Consider the following 21,367-nt stretch of genomic DNA (forward strand, 5'->3'; position numbering starts at 1 on the left):
TTTTCTATACATTTACTTATTTCTGTCACATAATTCCTGAGAGTTCAACATTAACAGTGCCACACTATACTACTAGCCAAACATTTATCACTTTAGTAATTTATTGAGGCCGACACCAATTTTCAGAGAAGGGTAATAAAATTTTCTGATGTATGGCATTAGTCATGGATGCTTTAAGTTTACTTTTACATTTCTTGTCAGAACCAATAAATACTTTTTAATTCCTATTAAGCATCTGGCTAATGGCCTTTGAGAAAATAATTCTCTTTCAAATTTTATTATGTGTATGTACCGTGTTTTAAAAGTAATTTTTGAAAGAAATATTAGCAGTAAAAGGCTCCAAATATAAAGGTTCACACTATTTGGGGGCTATTTTTAGATAATATTTTATCTATTTTTCCCAGGAACACGTGTCAAGGACCTGCTGTATAGCACAGGGAACTCTGCTTAATATTATGTAACAACCTAAATGGGAAAAGAATTTGAAAATGAATAGATACATGTATATGTATAACTGAATCACTTTGCTGTACACCTGAAACTAACAACACTGGTAATCAACTATAGTCCCATATAAAACAAAAAGTAAAAAAAAAATTATATATAAATCCTCATTTCATAAAATGATTGCAGAGATTCTTCTAACAAAGATGATATGAAGAATGGATCAACCTATTAGTTTAGTAAATAATTTAAAGGTAAACAACAGATAAGCAGTGCAAACAGAAAAAAAAATCATATTTTCTGCCCCAGAATAGCATTTTCTTCACTGGTGCACAATGTCATGTGTACTTTTATATTTTATCATAAAGCTGTTGGGCAACCATAGGATAAGAATTTCCAAGAAACATACTGTATATCTAGATAACTCATCCTTAATAAAGATACTATACTCTGGGATCTTCTGCTAGGGAAAATCTGTTGAGTTACAAAAACTGCTTACAAATGGCTCCTATATTTCTGAAGTTAATTTTAACTATTCAGGTGTCAGAAAAGATGTCCACCCTTTGCCAAAAGTCTTCTAGAACAATTTGATCGCCTTTTTCCTCTTTTATTTCTTGAAAAATACTCTTTCTCAAGATTCTGTGAATATTTGAGTTTGCTTTTGCCTTTTCTTTAAACTCATTACAATCTTTATAAAGGTAAGTTTAGTTGAGTAACAGGATTTTTTTTCTACCAGGTAAAGTCTGCTTGCTCTATTTTTAAAAAAATGCTAGAATTATTATTTTCCTGTGATTTAATAGTCTCTTATCTAATGTCTTTTGTCAATATGTTGATGCAGAGAAAAATATTTATGGAGATAACTCTCGGGAACTGGCTTATTCACAAAAATTTCTAGGATAAACAAGGATTGAGTAGATCTTTGAAAAGGTAGGATTTTTCTCCTCATTTAAGAGTTGTGGCTTTTAATCTTTGTAGTTTATTTAAGACTATTCACAAGAGAACAAAGCAGAGGTTATAAACTTCCAAATACTTAGGAGTCTGAGGATCAGGAAAAATATGAATAAATAAAGCTAACGGAGGCCACAGCTCAATTCACCAGCAGGAGATAAAGAGAAGTTTAAGATCTGGATAGAACAAGGTCAAGAGCCTACTTCAACTCTTTGACTTAAAATTCCACAGGTTTGGGGGAAGAAAAGTTCTATCAACTGATGCAAAGATAAAAAGTTTCATCAACTGGTGCAATATATGTATATATTACTTAGAAAGCCATTTGATTTTAAAGATATATATACCCATATATATATTATATATATATATTTCATATATTTTTAAATAGAATTACTCTCTAAGGAAATTTTTTGCCTTTCCTATCGCTAACTCCATCAGTAAATATTTAATTTCTAGTCTTTGAGGCACAAATTCATACACAATTATTATTGAGAAAAAAGTTATGATGACCTCTGGATAAAAATAATACCAACAAGCAGAGATATACTTCTATGTAAGCATATAAAACCTTTCATGCCCAAGATCAAAAGAAATTTAAAATACTTACAAAACTACAGATGGCTACAAAGTGATGGCCTAACATTTCTACATAAATCAACTGGAATGCAAGTAATTAAATCAAGGATCTGAACACCCTTGGTCCACTGTGTATGCTACTTCCTGGAGTAAACAATTAACTTGCAGAGGCAAAAAGAGAACATGATACCAAGATTTTATAGTCTTGTAAACAGCAGGAGAGCCTCCTTTTTAGGGAAAACGTTTAGTGGAGTAGGTAGATGGTGGAAGTAATAAATATTAAGCTTTAGCTAGAATTATGAAAAAAGAAAAATTTGGCTTTATATTCAAATTCATAATGAAAAATGTATCAGGTGATAACGTTAACAATGAACTGACGATAACAATCATTATCTTTGAAAAAATAAACATACAAATACAACTAGTTTGCACAAAATATTGCAGCATCATCTAAGAAACAGCTCTCATCTCAGGAACTGAGACCTTACGGTTGCAATTACAGGCCATGGAAGCCATCTATATGGACTTTACTGTAAAGAAAAGGACTTTTCATTCCTGTCAAGTCTAAGTGACTCTGGGCATGTGCTCTACATCTAGAAAATACATGTAGACATATTGAAACTCAAAATTCTCCCTGAACCTTTGTACTATCCTGAAAAATTGAGAGCTCAGGCCATTCTTCTCTCTCTGCTCCTTGCATCAAATATCCCAATCACGAATCACTAAATATATTATTTTAGTATTCTATAATTTATTCATATGTGTTGGGACTTGAATTTAGTGGGCTTTCATAGCACCAGATTTTTAAGCTTAGAAAAGTTCATATTTCTAACCATTTGTGTTCAATGTTCTGAAAGCAGTTTATTTACATGACTCTTTCTTTCTTTCTGGCAGCTTTATTGTGTGTGTGTGGTTGTGTTGGGTTTTTTTTTTTTTTTGGTTGATTTTTATTTCAATCTTAAGAATAATTTAGTTCCAGGAAATACAGCATATAACTATAGGTATGTAGCTCTACTATGAAATGTGTATATTTATTCACAATCCATAAATGTTGTCTAATTATTTCTGTGATGAACTAGTATTTGTCAACTTATCATACAGCTGTAACACATGGAACTCTTGCAAATAGCATTCACTTTTATGAAGCAGTTCCAACAAGGTCATCAGGTCACTGGAATATGAAACCCATTTACAGGTCAAATGATCTGCATTGTGTACCAAGCATATATCAGTAAATTTATTCAGCAATAATTACAATTGCTTTATGACTCTACAACTCCCCAGTATTTTGAAGAGTTTATGAATTTATTTCTAGGATAATGTAATAATTATCAAAGCCAGAATATTTCCATGAAACTTCCATTTTATAATACTTTGCCTCAATATGATACTTTCTTAACTGTATGCACGAAAGCCTTGAGATTAATACATGTGCTACTTATCTTGTGAACACAGTAAAATATTTGCTTTATTCTTATTAAATGGCATGTAATCTAAAATTTTAGGTTAAAATTAGAGAATTTAGATATAAGTAACAGAAAATGTTAAATTTATTTCCATATAAAATGTCTTCATTTAAGATGACAATATTCTCTCATCTGAAAACTCTTGATCAGAGATTAAAATAAATTTGCTAATAAATTTTCTAATTAGAAAAGTCTAATTAGCAAATAATATTGTTTGTGAAATATGTTGAGAACTATTTAGTATAACTGACTTGGCAGTTTTAAACAAAGAAGGTTACCCTTGTACAGTCTTATCATGATCCCTGTAATTCAGAGAGATTAGAAACTGTGTCCCATATTTTAGGTCAAAGTACAGGAAATTACACTGATAAAAGTATTCTAAACTAAAACAATGGGAAAATGTAGCTTGAAACTTTTACCTAACACAATTAAAGGCAAAAAAAAAAATCCATAAAAAGTAACTTGAAGTCAATGGTTAACACATTTCTCTGCATATGCTTACATGGATTATTCCAGCAGCTTTCACACACAAAAAAGTGTCTTATTTGCTATTTTCCCAGTTCCCTACAATCAAGGTGTGAGGATAAACGAAATTTACTTTAGAGCTGCACACAATCCTGTGATACAATGGACTCTCTCTAATACATAATAAATAAGTCACAATGAAACCTGGCAGATAATTCTTCACTACAGAAAAGTTGGAACCAATAAAAAAGGTTCATATCCAGAGATCAGGTAAATTAATTAAGTTTATATCAATAATAATAGAGAAATCAACATCCAAAATAAAGATTAACCTCAGTTGTGTATAAAGCCTAATGGTAGACAATTACAGAGCTGGGCTGATGTACATGAAATAGACTGAGCAATGTTCTTAGGCCAGGACTGGGTACATACTAAGGACAGGTGGCCCATCACATTTGCTGGTTCCCCATCCACGGATTCAACCACCATGGATCAAAAATATTTGGGAAAGAAAGACTCCAAACATTTCCAAAAAGAAAAACTTGAATTTTCCATGCACTGGCAACTATTTACATAGCATTTATATTGTATTAGGTATTATAACTAATCTAGTAATCTATATGGGAGGATGTGCATAGATTATATGCAAATACTACACCACTTTATATAAAGGATTTGAGCATCTTGGATCTTGGTACCAGTAGGGGTCCTGGAACCAATCCCCTGCAGATACCAAGGGACGACCTGTATTTGACAATTGTCGGTTATTGTTACTAATATTATTAGCAATTTCTAGAACTAACATTATAGGCACTTCTATTTTATGTATATTTATGTGTCCAATATTAACTGTGCTTAAATAAGAGGGGAAAACTTCAAAATGTACTTAATGAATTCCAAAGAAAGCATTCTCATGAATTAAAATACTGTGCTCTTTGCCTCTCATATCTTTCTAAGTGGCAATTCTGGACACTCCTGAAAGGAAACTAAGTATAGAGCAGAATGTTGAGATAGAATGGTACTCTGAGGTTACATAAATCATTTAAGTCAGCAAGAACCAGGAAATTCTAAATTAAGGTTGATATGCCTATGTCACGAGGCATATCCTTGGGCTAGAGACCCGTTTCCTCTTAAAATAATGTCCCTTGTTTTCTCAACTGAATGAACATTTAGCTGCATCCATTGGAAGGGAAAACAAGGTACTAACTTTCCAAACAGTTTAGTTAAAGACTGATAATCTATACAATGTTATCTCTGAGCCTGTATTATCTGATATTCGTATATACAAGTTAGTCTTAGAAGAAAGACCACGGGAGTCCTATTTTAAAATAAAGTTTTTCAAATAAATAAAAATCAAGCAAAAATCGAACATTGTAAAGTCTAGATTTAATGTAAAATCTCAACTGGATGATATAGCATAAATTAAAGAGATCTGAGACTGTCCTTTGAGACAAAGCATGAAAGCTTGCTACAATACTCTGAGCAATTTTCAGTCAGAAATATAAAACTAGGGCTTCCCTGGTGGTGCAGTGGTTGAGAGTCCGCCTGCCGATGCAGGGGACACGAGTTCGTGCCCCGGTCCGGGAAGATCCCACATGCTGCAGAGCGTCTGGGCCCGTGGGCCATGGCCGCTGAGCCTGTGCATCCCAAGCCAGTGCTCCACAGTGGGAGAGGCCACAGCGGTGAGAGGCCCGCGTACCGCAAAAAAAAAAAAAAAAAAAGAAATATAAAACTAATCATGCATTCTTAAGTATTTTTTGAGACTTTGGTTTTCCTTTTGCATCCATATTTTATCCTTTTCATGTTAAAAGAATATATGTAAGCAAATAGTTATTTATCTGACATAAACCTACCAAAAAGCTGTTTTATGACTTCTACATTGCTAACCTGCAATAGTGTCATACAGTTAGGGAGAAAAAAAGAAAGACAAAGTTTAAAAAGCTTATAAGATGATAACAATGCATGCAGTGTAACTGTTATAAATAAGAAATTAACCAACAAAATACTTAATCTTTTCATCCTCTATAGTTAAATTATAATCTATTCCCTAACTTTGGACCTATACTTATAAAATGCAATTTTGTGACAGCTGCACACAGTAAAGAAATACGAAATAAAGCTGATGGTATTTTTTAATAAAGTTTAAGTATATAAAATAAAGTACATACCATCATCCGCGTCAGTAACATTAAACACAAGAACAGTAGATCCTAGAGGTAGATTCTCCATTAAAGATGTGCTGTATGAATCCAAGCTGAAAATGGGTGGGTTATCATTTACATCTAGTATATTGAAATAAACCCTAATGGTAGTAAATTGTCCCCCACCATCTTCAGCTCGAACAGTGAGAATATAATATTGCTGTGCTTCATAATCTAATATTCGAGTCAAATTAAAGACTCCGGTAACTGGATTCAGGAAAAATGTGCCATCTTCATCGTCTTCATTTACAATATATGTAATTTCTCCATTCACACCAGAGTCATCGTCTGTAGCTAAAATGGCTGCTACCAAAGAACCTATCAGAAAAATAAAGAGTCTAAAATTAATGGGACAGGGTATTGCTAAGAGAATACTTATGATATCAAAAACTTTATTTCTACAGTAAAGTATTTTAACTAGAGAATTACTATGAAAATATAATGAACACAACATTCTGTAGATTTCTACATTAACACCCGATACCAACATTCCCAAATAGCATCAAAATGTATAGCGTATTAGATATCCAGTAGATCTTATGTTGCAATGTAAATGTTCTGGGGAATGAACACTACTTCGGACATTATTTTTCTACCTGGCACTACCAATCCATAAACATATTGATGAATTCAATGAGCATATATTGGGGCCCATTGCTAGTGTCAGGAACTGGGAATTCCAAGCAATAATACAAACTTATGCTGAGGGGATACCAGTTGACAGCTCATATGACCGAGACAGGCTGGGACCTGGGGCCCTTTGCTGCAGTGCTGCAGGGCTTACACCAGCACACACCTCTCCTCAAGCAAAACAAATACAGAGAAACTATATGGGACTGAAAATAACTGTGTGCATGCCCAGTTGGGGCAAATTCTGGACCAAGAGATAAAAAAAGACCAAAAAAACCAACTGCCACTTCTGAAGAGCCAGGAGCAAAAACTGGGTGTTGGGAGCAAAAGCAGGGTACTGCGCATGCTCCCTGCACTCAGCACCACAAACAGGTGGGCAGAACACCTAAGCCACCCCTCTGGCCCGACCCCTGGGCACACCCCTAACCTGACCCCACATAAGGAACCAGCTTGCCGAGCAAGCAAGGGAACCTGTTACTTGTTTTTGCTCCTTCCTGCTGGGGCAGGGGCCCCAATAAAGCCTAGCCTGAATTTCTTGTCTGGCCTTTAGTCAATTTCTATTGATTGGGGAAGACCATGAACCCTGGGCAGTGTCATGACCATTGCTAGAATTAAGGCGAGAAAGAAATGTAATGGGAATTACATGAAGGACATGCATAACTCATCTTGCGGACTGTAGTGAGAAGTAGGCTTCTATAAATGTTTCACTTCTCTGTCAAATGAGTTTCTAAAACATATGCCTTATTCCAAACTCACTCCAAATGTAATTCAGAATGCAATTTCAGTCTTAGATAAGAATTTCCAATAGTGGGAAGGAAGCATACCCACACCAATTACATGGATTTTGGGTACTCAAATTCAACAGTCACAGCATAATATGTTCAAATAGACAAGGTGGGAATTCAGGATTCCTATTTTACTAACATTTATTGAGCATCTGCTAATCCTCGAACCCCATGTTAGCAAACTCATGTATGTTTTACCCTAATTCTAACAGGAATTGTTTCCATATACAGCAGAATGAACTGAAGCTAAGAGAAATGAATACACTGCCCTGGTTCACACAGCTAGTAAGTGTTAGAACCAGTATTGACAGGTTCTCATGTGCTTTTCTTTGCTCTTTCTATGCACAGCAACATATTCACATCAGACTTTTTTTTTTAATCTTTATTGGAGTATAATTGCTTTACAATGATGTGTTAGTTTCTGCTTTATAACAAAGGGAACATCAGACGTTTTTAAAGTGGAAAAATGCTATCAAAACTATGGTTGCCAGAAAAATCCACAATGCATGTCACAAATACTTTCAGAAACAGAAATATCTGTAATTAGTAATCAGATGATTGGCTACCTTCATTTGCTCTCAAAAGTCTAGAAATTTGTTTGGGAATTGTGGTGAAGATGGTTAATTAAAATATTTCAAAATCCAGCATTTATACCTAGTAGCATATGGTAAAAACTAGTCACAATTTAAGAGTAGCCAGAACATAGTCCATAATTGTAGTCAAAGGTGATCCTTGCCAATACACTTATGGGCGTGCCACCTACCTGGGGTAGTGTCTTCTGGGATGTCAAAAGAGTACACAGGCCTGGAGAACTTGGGTGTGTGGTCATTCACATCGCTGACAGTGATATTTATTCTCATATCTGAGGACTGAAGGCCGTCATCTGCACGAACCAGCAAGGAATATTTGGAACGGCGTTCCCTGTCCAACCTCTTGGTAGCTATCAGATCTCCAGATTCAGGGTCAATTCGGAAACTGTCATCGGCTCCACTAATGATTGTGTATGTGACAAGAGCATTTGCACCCTAGGAAAAAAAGATGAGTATCTGAACTGCTAGAAATAGAACACCAAGAGTACCACTCCTTGTGCTGAATACGTATTTGACAAAGTGAAGCTTTGGGGCTTAATTTCACATGTTACTGTAAGATTTCAAAAGGTAACAAGCCAGAGTAGTGTATTACCTAGTCTTTCACTATTCACTCCATTAAATAACAACAAATCGCAACCTTCAGTATTTATATGTATATTTCAGTATTTATATAACACAATGAATCTCAACCTTCAGTATTTATATATACCATTCACTCCATTAAATAACACAACAAATCTCAACCTTCAGTATTTATATATTTTTTAATTCTTAAAATATACACATGAAAAATACGAATGATGCTAATACTATTAACCACATAACCAGAGGTTTGCTAAAGGCTTGCTCTGTGCCAGGCCTAGTGACAGCACTAAGTATGCATTATCTCGCTTCCATTCACAGCTCCGTGAGATACTATTCCTCAAATGAAGACACGGGGTTCCGAGATGCTAGTTAACTTATGCAGAGTCACACTGTAAGTGTGAGTGTGGATTTCAAACCCTAGTCTGCCTGACTCTGAGCTCATGCTCCTTCTGGTTCAACATGAAAAGGTATTAAACAAATCAAGCACTAAATGGAGGCTTGCAATAAGCACTGTAAGAACCAAAGACAGGGATTATTTTGACCAATTTGGTAGTGTGGAGAGTTTAAATCTAAAATAAATGAAGAAAAATCAAGCTAAAGTATTAGATTATGGGTGTATGTTGGAGAATCTCAGTTGTAACACACATTGAATTGTATGGCCAAGAAACCACTAATCTTGTTTTAATTGAAAACAATCTTTTAAGGCTCTCGATAGTGTAGGATGGACTAGAATGAGGAGAGGCCAGAGAAGGGAGACAGTGAATAAAGTTTGGCCCCAAGAGACTGGGGCTTTAGCTCCTCAAGATGAAACTCTATACAATCTGTATTATTTTCTGGTTCTAAGTCCCTGCTCTGTAAAATGAAAGCAGGGATCCATTCTTGTTTTCTCTCAGACCTTAGAGCTGTAGCACTCAAAATCTGAGGTATGAACTAGGAATTTGGCAGAAGGAATGGAAAAGTTGAGAAAAATACAACATTTATTAAGTGTTTATTAAGTGCTAAGCACTGCTCTGAGCATATCACTTCATGGGCACTAGTTGTTTAGATACTTAAAGGTAATCCAGTTGGGTAAGTACTATTATTATCCCAATTTTGAAGATAAAGAAACTGAGACAAAGAAATATGAACCCTGGCTATCTTGCTCTAGAAATGAGACTCTCAATTATTATGTACCAAACATAATACACAGGACAAATTAGTTAAGATCTGATAGGTTATTGGATATAGAAGTAACAATATCTCTCATTTGTTCAACATTCCCCTATATTCTCATTTCTTTCTTTTTCTTAAAATTGCAGTTGATTTACAATGTTGTGTTAGTTTCAGGTGTACAGTAAAGTGAATCAGTTATATATATATATATATCTATCTATATATATATCCACTCTTTTTTTAGATTCTTTTCTCATATAGACCATTACAGAATATTGAGTAGAGTTTCCTGTGCTATACAGTAGGTTCTTATTAGTTATCTATTTTATGTATAGTAATGTGTATGTCAATCCAAAACTCCCAGTGTATCCCTCCCCCCTGCCCTTATCCCCTGGTAACCATAAGTTTGTTTCCTACATCTGTGACCCTACTTCTGTTTTGTAAGTAAGTTCATTTGTACCCTTTTTTTAGTTTCCAAATATAAAAAATATGATATTTTTTTTTTCTGTGTCTGACTTACTTCACTCAGTCTCATTTCTTCCTTTTAACAACTCCAGGCAATGGATGTAAAAGTGAAACAGAAGGAAAAAAATTTAATTTCAAATTACTTTGGCTGTGAATTAGGAGAATACTCTTGCTGAAGACATCTCTGGATAAGATCTGCTTTGATGCAGGAGAAAGTATACAGTGAAATTTTATAATTTTATATATAGTATGTTAAGCAATTGAAGGATAGTTTCATAGAAATGGTTATGTGGCAATGGTCATAACCATAGAAATGGTTGTGTGGTCAGAGATTTGAAAAGGGGTTTCATAAAACTATCTGAAGGTCGATATATGTAGGTCACAGTTGAGGCCACAAGATTTGTTGAGGATTTAAATTAGAATAGATCAAGAAAGGAACAGCAGCATAAAGATTGAATACTACATTTAGAGAATGAGAAAAAGGGGCAGGGACCTAGGAGACCCAGAGGACAGCCTGCCACAGAGGTTAAAGGGAAGGTTTCAAGAAAGAACAGATTTTAGCAGCATCAAAAATGAAGAAATTAAGGGAAATTAAAATTAAAGCATCCAGTGCTCGCTTCGGCAGCACATATACTAAAATTGGAATGATACAGAGGAGATCAGCATGGCCCCTGCGCAAGGATGACACACAAATTCATGAAGTGTTCCATATTTTTCTAATGAGAATCTACTGTATAGCTCAGGGAACTCAGTGCTCTGTGGTAACCTAAATGGGAAGGAAATCCAAAAAAGAGGGGGTATACGTATACGTATAGCTGATTCACTTTGCTGTACAGCAGAAACTAACACAACGTTGTAAAGCAACTGTACTCAAATAAAAATTAATAAAAAAAAATTAAGCACCCATCTGGATTTGATGATGGGGGATGATAACTTTACAGTATTTAAAAGTCTCTTATAAACTTACCTATATATTGTTGCAATTATGAGCAGTTTGATTTAGATATGTTTACTTATATGTATATTATAATTGAAATATTGAGTTAAATATTATACACTGTACTGGCTGAGATCTGATGCTCTGGAGTCATAGTTTTGGGCTTGAATATTTGCTCTACTACTTATTAATTGTGTGTCATTGGGCCACTACCTAACCTCTTTAAACCAATGTTTCCTTACCTGGACAATCGGGTTGGTAATAATACCTGCCACATAGGGCTGCTCTGAGGATTAAAGGCACTCATATGTGTAAAGGACCTAGAAAAATCCTTGAGAAGCTTTAAGTGTATGACAATGCTAATTGTTACTTTTAGTCCTATTTTAATTATTTTCTTATAAAAGGAATACAACAAGTTAAATGTATTTGATGACTAAGTTGTTTGCAAATAAATAATTTAAGTAAAAATTTGATTAGAGTTGCTACATATCCCAGGGAAAATTTTTTCTGATTTCCTGTTAATATGTAGTATTGAGTCTTGACACTGAGGTATAAGTAGTGTTGGAATTGTCAACTTCAAAAATTGCTTTTTGATTTAAATATACTCACATAAAACAAATATACTTTTTTACCATATTAAGCTATAGCAAGGTATTTATTAAAATATACAGCTAAGAACTCTCCAGAAGATATTAGGAAGAACATAAATTTAGGGTGTTTAGACTATAAAGCTGACATGCTGGGAAATTTCAGCAGCTGAAGTTTCCATACATCTTTTCCATCACAGATTAAATATATTTTATCTTCATGACCAAACACATAAGGGGATGATTTCTAACAGTTGAAGGCAAAAATACTCTTTCAAAATTTACATTTAGTGGCATTTGCTATATTTGTACTGCATTCCCTAAGCTAATCTTAAAATTTAGTAACATGAATGCCTCAAAGAACATTTTAATTTAGTAATGGAACAGCTGGGTTTAACATACTATGCACATTTATCTTGCATATTCAGGTGTACATAGAGTATCTAATGTATGTATTGTAATTGTATGGTTTAACAAAAACATTCAATAAGAATTTTAGACTTCTAATCTGACCACATTCTGTACCATTTGTTCTATTTCACAAGGAATTCGATTATTCTGGTAAAACAGTCCAGGGAAAAACAGCTACACTCAATTCTGACCTACTAAAATGGAATTTGGAAACTAGGGGAAAGCCAAGATACAAAAACATTTCAAGCTATTGTACAAATGGTTTGAAATTGAGAAATGTCCTGTCTGCAAAATGACTATAATAATTAATACTCCTAAACTTATGATAATTCTTCTGAACAGAAGCAAAAGCAACAGACTATGTCGATAAACCATCTTTTTCACTTTCAAAATCAGCTGATGTGGTGCATTAGTAGTTCTAGTGAATGTCTGAAAATGTGTAGCCAAGAGTAATGATTTAATTAAGTCTTTTGAAAAGTCTATTTATTTAATATTCCAAATATGCAGTATCAGCAATGCTACAAGAAACAAATATCGTATTTCAGCTGTAGCCCAGTGGAAATAATGCTGTTTAAAAATACTCCACTCTCCTGAGGAACCACAGAGACAAAAGTAAGTGGAAGGAATTCTAAAAGTAAATAGCTATAAATTGCAAATGCATTTTATGAACTTAAGTAGTATTTTCAAAAACACATATGGTACCATGGAACAAAGCTTGAGTATCCTGGCCAATTACAAGCATAATAATTCTGTTTATCGAAGGAAACAAGAGACTGACAAAGTCACATGCTTCTGAGAGATGTGTATCTTGATCCAACACATGTTTCAAAAGATATTTAAATTACGTTCAACATGTATATGTTGCTTTCTAAAACTGATTCCTTTACCCAGGCATTACTCTTCAGTGACCTACTAGTTTCTCTAACATACTAATATTTTTATGTTCAATTTAGTAATTAAGGACAAGTGTATAAGCTAAAGAATATATGGACATAATTTGCTGATTACCTACATAATCTTAGCATTTTAAAGAATTCTAGTAATCTTGCAAAATCAATCTACTGGATAGTTGTGTGACAATTTAATGCTGGCCACAAAGTAAAAGCAACTCCTTGCTTTCAATATTGATTCCTACTCAAAACTAGATGAAGAAAGAAAACAGAGCCACGATTTGGTAAGAAAGAAAACATTTCAAACATATATATATATATATATACACATATTTTCAAATTTAACTAAGAGGTAAGGAGCTGACAATAGAGAAGAAGATAGAAGGTTTACCTAAAAGCATTAATATTAATTTATTATAAACCACTCAAAAAAGGAAACAGCCAATAATTCTGAATGCCACAGGAAGCCTAGGTATCCATTATGCATGGCATAGAGCCAAAGAAATTGGTTTCTAAAGCCAGGATTGGAAATAGTCAGTAGTCATTAAAATGCTACTAAAAAATTTAAGAGAAAACATATCCAAGAAGGAAAACAACCTCAGGGGCTTAAAATTTTAAACATAAGAGTCCAAAAGCAGTTTTCAAAAAATGTCTTCCTTTTTTCTTTTTCTTTTTAAACATCTTTATAGGAGTATAATTGCTTTACAATGGTGTGTTAGTTTCTGCTTTGCAAAATAGTGGATCAGCTCTACATATACATATATCCCCATATCTCCTCCCTCTTGCATCTCCTTGCCACCCTCCCTATCCCACCCCTCTAGGTGGTCACAAAGCACCGAGCTGATCTCCCTGTTCTATGCAGCTGCTTCCCACTAGCTATTTTACATTTGGTAGTATATATAAGTCCAAGCCACTCTCTCACTTCCTCCCAGCTTACCCTTCCCACTCCCCATGTCCTCAAGTCCATTCTCTACATATGCATATTTATTCCTGTCCTGCCCCTAGGTTCTTCAGAACCATTTTTTTTTTCAGATTCTATATATATGTTAGCATACGGTATATGTTTTTTTCTTTCTGACTTACTTCACTCTGTATGACAGTCTCTAGGTCCATCCACCTAACTACAAATAACTCAATTTCGTTTCCTTTTATGGCTGAGTAATATTCCATTGTATATATGTGCCACATCTTCTTTATCCATTCATCTGTCGATGGACACTTAGGTTGCTTCCATGTCCTGGTTATTGTAAATCACACTGCAATGAACATTGTGGTACATGACTCTTTTTGAACTACGGTTTTCTCAGGGAATATACCCAATAGTGGCATTGCTGGGTTGTATGGTAGTTCTATTTTTAGTTTTTTAAGGAACCTCCATACACTTCTCCATAGTGGCTGTATCAATTTACATTCCCGCCAACAGTGCAAGAGGGCTCCCTTTCCTCCATACCCTCTCCAGCATTTATTGTTTGTAGATTTTTTGATGATGGCCATTCTGACTGGTGTGAGGTGATACCTCATTGTGGTTTTGATTTGCATTTCTCTAATGATTAGTGATGTTGAGCATCCTTTCATGTGTTTGTTGGCAATCTGTATATCTTCTATGGAGAAATGTCTATTTAGGTCTTCTGCCCATTTTTGGATTGGGTTGTTCTTTTGATATTGAGCTGCATGAGGTGCTTGTAAATTTTGGAAATTAATCCTTTGTCAGTTGCTTCATTTGCAAATATTTTCTCCCATTCTGAGGTTGTCTTTTTGTCTTGTTTATGTTTCCTTTGCTGTGCAAAAGCTTTGAAGTTTTATTAGTTCCTATTTGTTTATTTGTGTATTTATTTCCATTTCTCTAGGAGGTGGGTCAAAAAGGATCTTGCTGTGATTTATGTCATAGAGTGTTCTGCCTATGTTTTCCTCTAAGAGTTTGATAGTGTCTGGCATTATATTTAGGTCTTTAATCCATTTTGAGTTTATTTTTGTGTATGGTGTTAGGAAGTGTTCTAATTTCATTCTTTTCCATGCAGCTGTCTAGTTTTCCCAGCACCATTTATTGAAGAGGCTGTCTCTTCTCCATTGTATATTCTTGCCTCCTTTATCAAAGATAAGGTGACCATATGTGCGTGGGTTTATCTCTGGGCTTTCTATCCTGTTCCATTGATCTATATTTCTGTTTTTGTGCCAGTACCTTACTGTCTTGATTACTGTAGCTTTGTCATATAGTCTGAAGTCAGGGAGCTGGATTCCTCAGTTTTTCTTTCTCAAGATTGCTTTGGCTATTTGGGGTCTTTTGTGTTTCCATACAAATTGTGAAATATTTTGTTCTAGCTCTGTTAAAAATACCAGTGGTCGTTTGATAGGGATTGCATTGAATCTGTAGATTGCTTTGGGTAGTATAGTCATTTTCACAATGTTGATTCTTCCAATCCAAGAACACGGTATATCTCTCCACCTGTTTGTATCATCTTTCATTTCTTTCATCAGTGTCTTATAATTTTCTTATAATCTCTGGGAGAGCTTTCACCATTTGATATTACATGGAGCTGGGAGGTCTCTGGTGGACCAATGTCCTGAACTCGGCTCTCCCACCTCAGAGACACAGTCCTGACACCCAGCCAGAGCAGCAAGACCCTGTCAGTCACACGGCTCAGAAAAAAAGGGAGAAAAAAAGAAAGAAAGAAAGAAAAAATAAAATAAATTTATTAAAATAAAAAATAATTATTAAAAATAAAAATAATTTAAAAAACAAAGAAAAAGGAGAGCAACCAAATCAAAAAACAAATCCGCCAATGATAACAAGCGCTAAAAACTATACTAAAACAAACAAAAAGCAACGACAACAACAAAGAAATAGACAGACAAAACCCTAGGACAAATGGTAAAAGCAAAGCTATACAGTCAAAATTACACAAAGAAGCATACACATACACACTCACAAAAAGAGAAAAGGGAAAAATATATATATCGTTGCTCCCAAAGTCCACCTCCTCAATTTGGGATGATTCGTTGTCTATTCAGGTATTCCACAGATGCAGGGTACATCAAGTTGACTGTGGAGATTTACTCCGCTGCTCCTGAGCTGCTGAGAGGGATTTCCCTTTCTCTTCTTTGTTCGCACAGGTCCCAGGGTTCAGCTTTGGATTTGGCCCTGCCTCTGCGTGTAGGTCGCCTGAAGGCATCTCTTCCCGCCCAGACAGGACCAGGTTAAAGGAGCCGCTGATTGGGAGGCTCTGGCTCACTCAGGCCGTGGGGAGGGAGGGGTACGGATGTGGGGCGAGCCTGCGGCGGCAGAGGCCACCATGACATTGCACCAGCCTGAGGTGTGCCGTGCGTTCTCCCAGGGAAGTTGTCCCTGGATCACGGAACCCTGGCAGTAGCGGGCTGCACAGGCTCCTGGGAGGGGAGGTGTGGATTGTGACCTGTGCTTGCACACAGGTGGCGGCAGCAGCAGCCATAGTGTTTCATGCCTGCCTCTGGGGTCCGCGCTGGTAGCCGCAGCTCGTGCTCTTCTCTGGAGCTTGTTTACAATGGTCTCTTGCCTCTTCGGCAGCTGCAGACTTTTCCCCGGACTCCGTCCTGGCCAGCTGTGCAGCACTAGCCCCCTTCAGGCTGTGTTAACGCAGCCAGTCCTCTCCGGGCGCTCCGACCGAAGCCGGAGCCTCAGCTTCCAGCCCCGCCCGCCCGGGCTGGTGAGTGCTGGTCGGCACCGATCCTCTGTGCGGAAATCTCTCCTCTTTGCCCTCCGCACCCCTGTGGCTGCGCTCTCCTCTGCGGCTTCGAAGCTCACCCCTCCGCCACCCGCAGTCTCTGCCCGGGAAGGGGCTTCCTAGTGTATGGAAACCTTTCCTCCTTCACAGCTCCCTCCCACTGGTGCAGGTCCCGTCCCTATTCTTTTGTCTCTGTTTATTCTTTTTTCTTTTGCCCTCTCCAGGTACGTAGGAAGTGTCTTGCCTTTTGGGAAGTCTGAGGTCTTCTGCCAGCGTTCAGTAGGTGCTCTGTAGGAGTTGTTCCACAGGTAGATATATTTCTGATGTTTTTGTGGGGAGGAAGGTGATCTCCACATCTTACTCCTCCACCATCTTGAAGGTCTCCTCCCCTTCTTTTCTTTAAAGTTGCAGGTGAAACTATTTCCTCCCTTCCATCCTCTGCTGCCTTTTCCTCCTTCCCCCCCACCTCTCCTTGCCCCCGCTTACAGGTCCTATTACAAAATACTCAGTGGTGATTTTTATGCCTTCAGGTGCAGTCACATCCTGCACAAATTGTCAACATCCCTACCGCCCCCTGAATGGCAAACAATTCTTTCTTTTCCCTAGTTATTCCTGCTTTATAACTTTACCCGTTTCTGCCCCTTTAACTCCCCACCCTTTCTCACCTCAAATGCACTTCTTGCATATCCTAGCTATCATCACCTTACATTTAGTAATTTAAAAAGAAAAACTGGAATATCTCAGGATAACACCAGCATGGTTACTTACATTTTTTTAACTTAAAAAACAAAACTCAATAGAAATAAAACAAGTACACTAAAACCGTGTTGATGTAAATACCTAGAGACATAAGGACTTTCCCAGCCTTCTTCAAATTTCATCATAAATATAAACACATCTCAAAAGATGAACTTGAAGACAATGCAAGTGTGTGTGGGCATACACACACACAGAAAAGTTAAAGAGAGAAAAATAAACACGCAGGTAGCACTGCATTTGTATTAACCCTTCTCTGTCATATCGTGAAAAGAAAAAGTAGAGGGGAAAATAAAATTATAACAGTATCAACGTAATAGTATTAAAAGGGTTGAATGTTGGCATCTCTTTCAAACAATCAGTTCTTAAGAGACTAGTGTATCCCATCGGAATATATATATATATTATAATTAATATATTATTGCTTCCTGCCTTGGATAAATCACTTGAAATAAATGAGGTTTATTTGTTCTGTTTCTACAGAGAGTATAGCTAACAGAGCAGTTGTTACAATTACAATTATTTGATGTATTGATTGTGTAGGCTTATAGCAATTGCATGAGCTTCTTTTCTGTTGTTGATTTTTAGTTATTTTGCTAAATAAGAGATAATGAAGTTTTATGAATTGAGCTATCCAAATATATATTATCAATGATGAGCTTTAAGGAAATGCAGTATTTACTAAATTATAGTTGATGATATTTCATATCTATCAATAATAATAGAAATATTCTGCACACAACTCTTAATGGTAGCTGGAGTTGGGAATAAACTTTTCTCTATATAAAATTGAGTAGGAGGTACTAAACTTGAAATACCAAATCTTTTTCAGTAGAAAACTACAATTACCTAAATGCCCTTGCTTTATTTTGTTTCCTTTTCCTTAGGAAAAAGAAATTTGGTAAAATGTATAAATGACTAAGTCATTATATTTCTGTACTGGCTGTTAAATATTAGTCTGCTATTGAATTATTTACCTTTTTTTTGTTGCTGTTTTTTGTTTTTTGTTTTGCGGTATGCGGGCCTCTCACTGTTGTGGCCTCTCCCGGAGCACAGGCTCAGCGGCCATGGCTCACGGGCCCAGCCGCTCCACGGCATGTGGGATCTTCCCGGACCGGGGCACAAACCCGTGTTCCCTGCATCGGCAGGCGGACTCTCAACCACTGCACCACCAGGGAAGCCCTTTTTTTTTTTTTTAATTTTATTTTACTGAAGTATAGTTGATTTACAATGTTGTGTTAATTTCTGCTGCACAGCAAAGTGATTCAATTATACATATATTTATATATTCGTTTTCTTTTGTTTGTTTTTGTGGTACGCGGGCCTCTCACTGTTGTGGCCTCTCCCGTTGTGGAGCACAGGCTCCAGACGCGCAGGCTCAGCAACCATGGCTCACAGGCCCAGCCGCTCTGCGGCATGTGGGACCTTCCCGGACCGGGGCTCGAACCCACTATTTACCTTTTTAAAGTCAAAGAAATAAGCCAAAAATCAAGTTTTCAGATGCTTCTGGATTTTAATTGAGGGTAAGGAAATTAAATTATCTGACCTGTTTGGGGCTTAGCTTAAAGAGAAAGGGGATACTAGTGTAGGGGAACGTTATTCCTCTTTCCAAAACTCTAGAACATTAATTAAACCCTTTACCTAGCAAGAAGGAGAAAACAAGTGATACTATTTTTTTAATGGGAAAAATGTAAATTACAAATTATATAAGCTGCCATGCCATTTGGAGCATTAGCTAAACTTAAAATATAAATACAGAAGATAGAAATCTAGATTGTGCCCCCAAATTTCAATTTACCACTAGGAAAGAAATTTCTGTTTATTAATGGAATTGAAAACTCATTAGCTACCTAGATAATTTCCTTAAAATATATAAGGCTATAATTAAATTATATATATTTGCATATATGTATATATGCAAATTAAATGAAAAGTTGCAAGGTAACCTTAATTTTTTTTAAATTTTAAATAATTTGCTTTTTTTTAATTACAAATAAAAAATAAATTCTTAGCTATATATAAGATAGCAAATGGGAGTGATACCAGCATTAAAAAATAAGATATTTCTGTAGGAATTTTTTACTATTTGAGAAATTAAAATAATTTGGCTAAGAAATCCAAAATGTAGCCAGCAATGAACTGAGTTGTTAATTGCTGATCAAAGGAAAATCATGACTAGACAGTCTTTATTTTAGCATTCCTATATCATATTTCAAGAATTACTTAATTTCTTTGGAAAAGAGCACACAACACTTAACCTTAGTTATTAGGAAATAAATGTTGTCAACATACAATAGAAATTTGATAGATCACTGGAATACTAGGTTTCAAAAATTCAGAGAGGGTGTCTGAACTACCTCGTCAGCATCCATGGCTGTTAGTTGCATAATCTTAGAGCCATCTCCAGTGTTCTCCTCCACTGTGAGATCCAGCATGTCGGTTGGGAACACTGGTGGATTGTCATTGATATCCTGAAGTGTTATTTCTACCTACAAGGAGAGAAAGAAACAATGTATGAATATTGCATATGTCTGCAAGATACCAATTAAATTGTATACCAAGAGTCTATTCAAATAGTCCTTCCAAAAAGAATCAGAACCTTCATATATGACATCAAAAACAGAAAATGCCCTAGAGAAAGTTGTGAAATATTTATAGAAAAATATAAAAGCCAAATAAAGATCATTTGACTTGTTGATCGTAACTGACTTTAAATGATCAACTTGGAGTTTATAATAGAATAGGTCCACGATCAACTGTCATTTTAATCCCCAGATTTGTGCACCAGTGAAGAATTGTTGAGACTTAGGACTGTCTTTCAACCATTAAATGTTGCCTGACACACAGATGAGGTTGTATAAAATTTCTTCCTGAAATGTTTACATATTGGCAACTAATGTCCAAAGGAAATAAAGAAGTTCACATTTTGTTTTAAGAAACACTCAGCATTTTTCCCTTTAAAGTCAACTCTCAATCTTTAGGGGAAGAAAACTACACACATCTTTTCTTTCTATTTCCACTCCTTTCAACACATCTTAATGTGACTAAAGCTAAACAATCATTCCATTCAGATGTAGCATTCATATAAATTGCAAATATTAACAGCTTTGTTTGAAAGATCCTTGTCAGAGCTATTTGTTTCCCTACCTAAGAAAAACTGTTTAGAAATAACAATTTGTGAAGTTTAAATAATAACTTCAAACCATGTGTTTTCTCTTTCGAGCTAGGTGCTAAAAGCTGAATATCTGATAAGAAAAGGGGAGACAGCTGCTAATAAAACTGAAAGCTTCCCCAGTTGGGTCACAAAATCAAGTCATGGAGAAAAATCCATCCATCCATTTAGCTCAGATATAACCAGGACATTTTTCTCCTAGGATGAAATGTCATCTTTTATAGTTACACTGTAAAAACTCCATCAGATCCAAGAGTGATGAGTATGAATATTAGGAGAGAGCAAAAGAATTCTGGTTTCTTCTTTTCCAGGAAGAGAGGAGGGCGGGCTTGGGTGGAGGGAGAAGTAATAGGTAGGATTGTCATTATTCTCTGGCAAGGAATGAGTGGGACATACAGGAAAGCTAGGCAAGTAAACGGATGAGCAATTGATAAAAAAGAAAAACCCAGAAAACAATGTACAAAATTCAGTACTAAATAATTATTATAGTTCCACCATTTAACAGGACAGTTTTGATCATAGCTAGTGGCTCAAATTAGTCTAGGAAGTGGTTAAGACAGCCTCAGTAGTTAGAAATCTGCCACTTCTTTTTTGGCTGACATCATTCTC

General features: G+C 35.8%; 1 protein-coding gene and 1 non-coding gene across 2 annotated transcripts in view; one reads left to right on the forward strand and one right to left on the reverse strand.

The window, feature by feature from the left end:
• The window catches only part of FAT4 (FAT atypical cadherin 4), a 172,428-nt gene that overhangs the window by 77,986 nt on the left and 73,075 nt on the right, over positions 1-21,367 (reverse strand). Inside the window, exons 2-4 of the mRNA XM_022596265.3 lie at positions 19,944-20,075; positions 8,279-8,540; positions 6,068-6,418 (exon numbers count right to left, since the gene is read on the reverse strand). Coding sequence (XP_022451973.1) covers positions 6,068-6,418; positions 8,279-8,540; positions 19,944-20,075 — 745 coding nt within the window. The remainder of the gene's footprint in view (positions 1-6,067; positions 6,419-8,278; positions 8,541-19,943; positions 20,076-21,367) is intronic.
• Positions 10,917-11,023, forward strand: LOC115801963 (U6 spliceosomal RNA). Its single transcript, XR_004022340.1, has one exon. It is a non-coding gene; the product is annotated as a U6 spliceosomal RNA (small nuclear RNA).

This window comes from Delphinapterus leucas, chromosome 5, assembly GCF_059928025.1.
Source record: "Delphinapterus leucas isolate spDelLeu-1000000601 "Yukka" chromosome 5, BTC_Dleu_Yukka2, whole genome shotgun sequence".
Classification (NCBI taxonomy): Eukaryota; Metazoa; Chordata; class Mammalia; order Artiodactyla; family Monodontidae; genus Delphinapterus; species Delphinapterus leucas.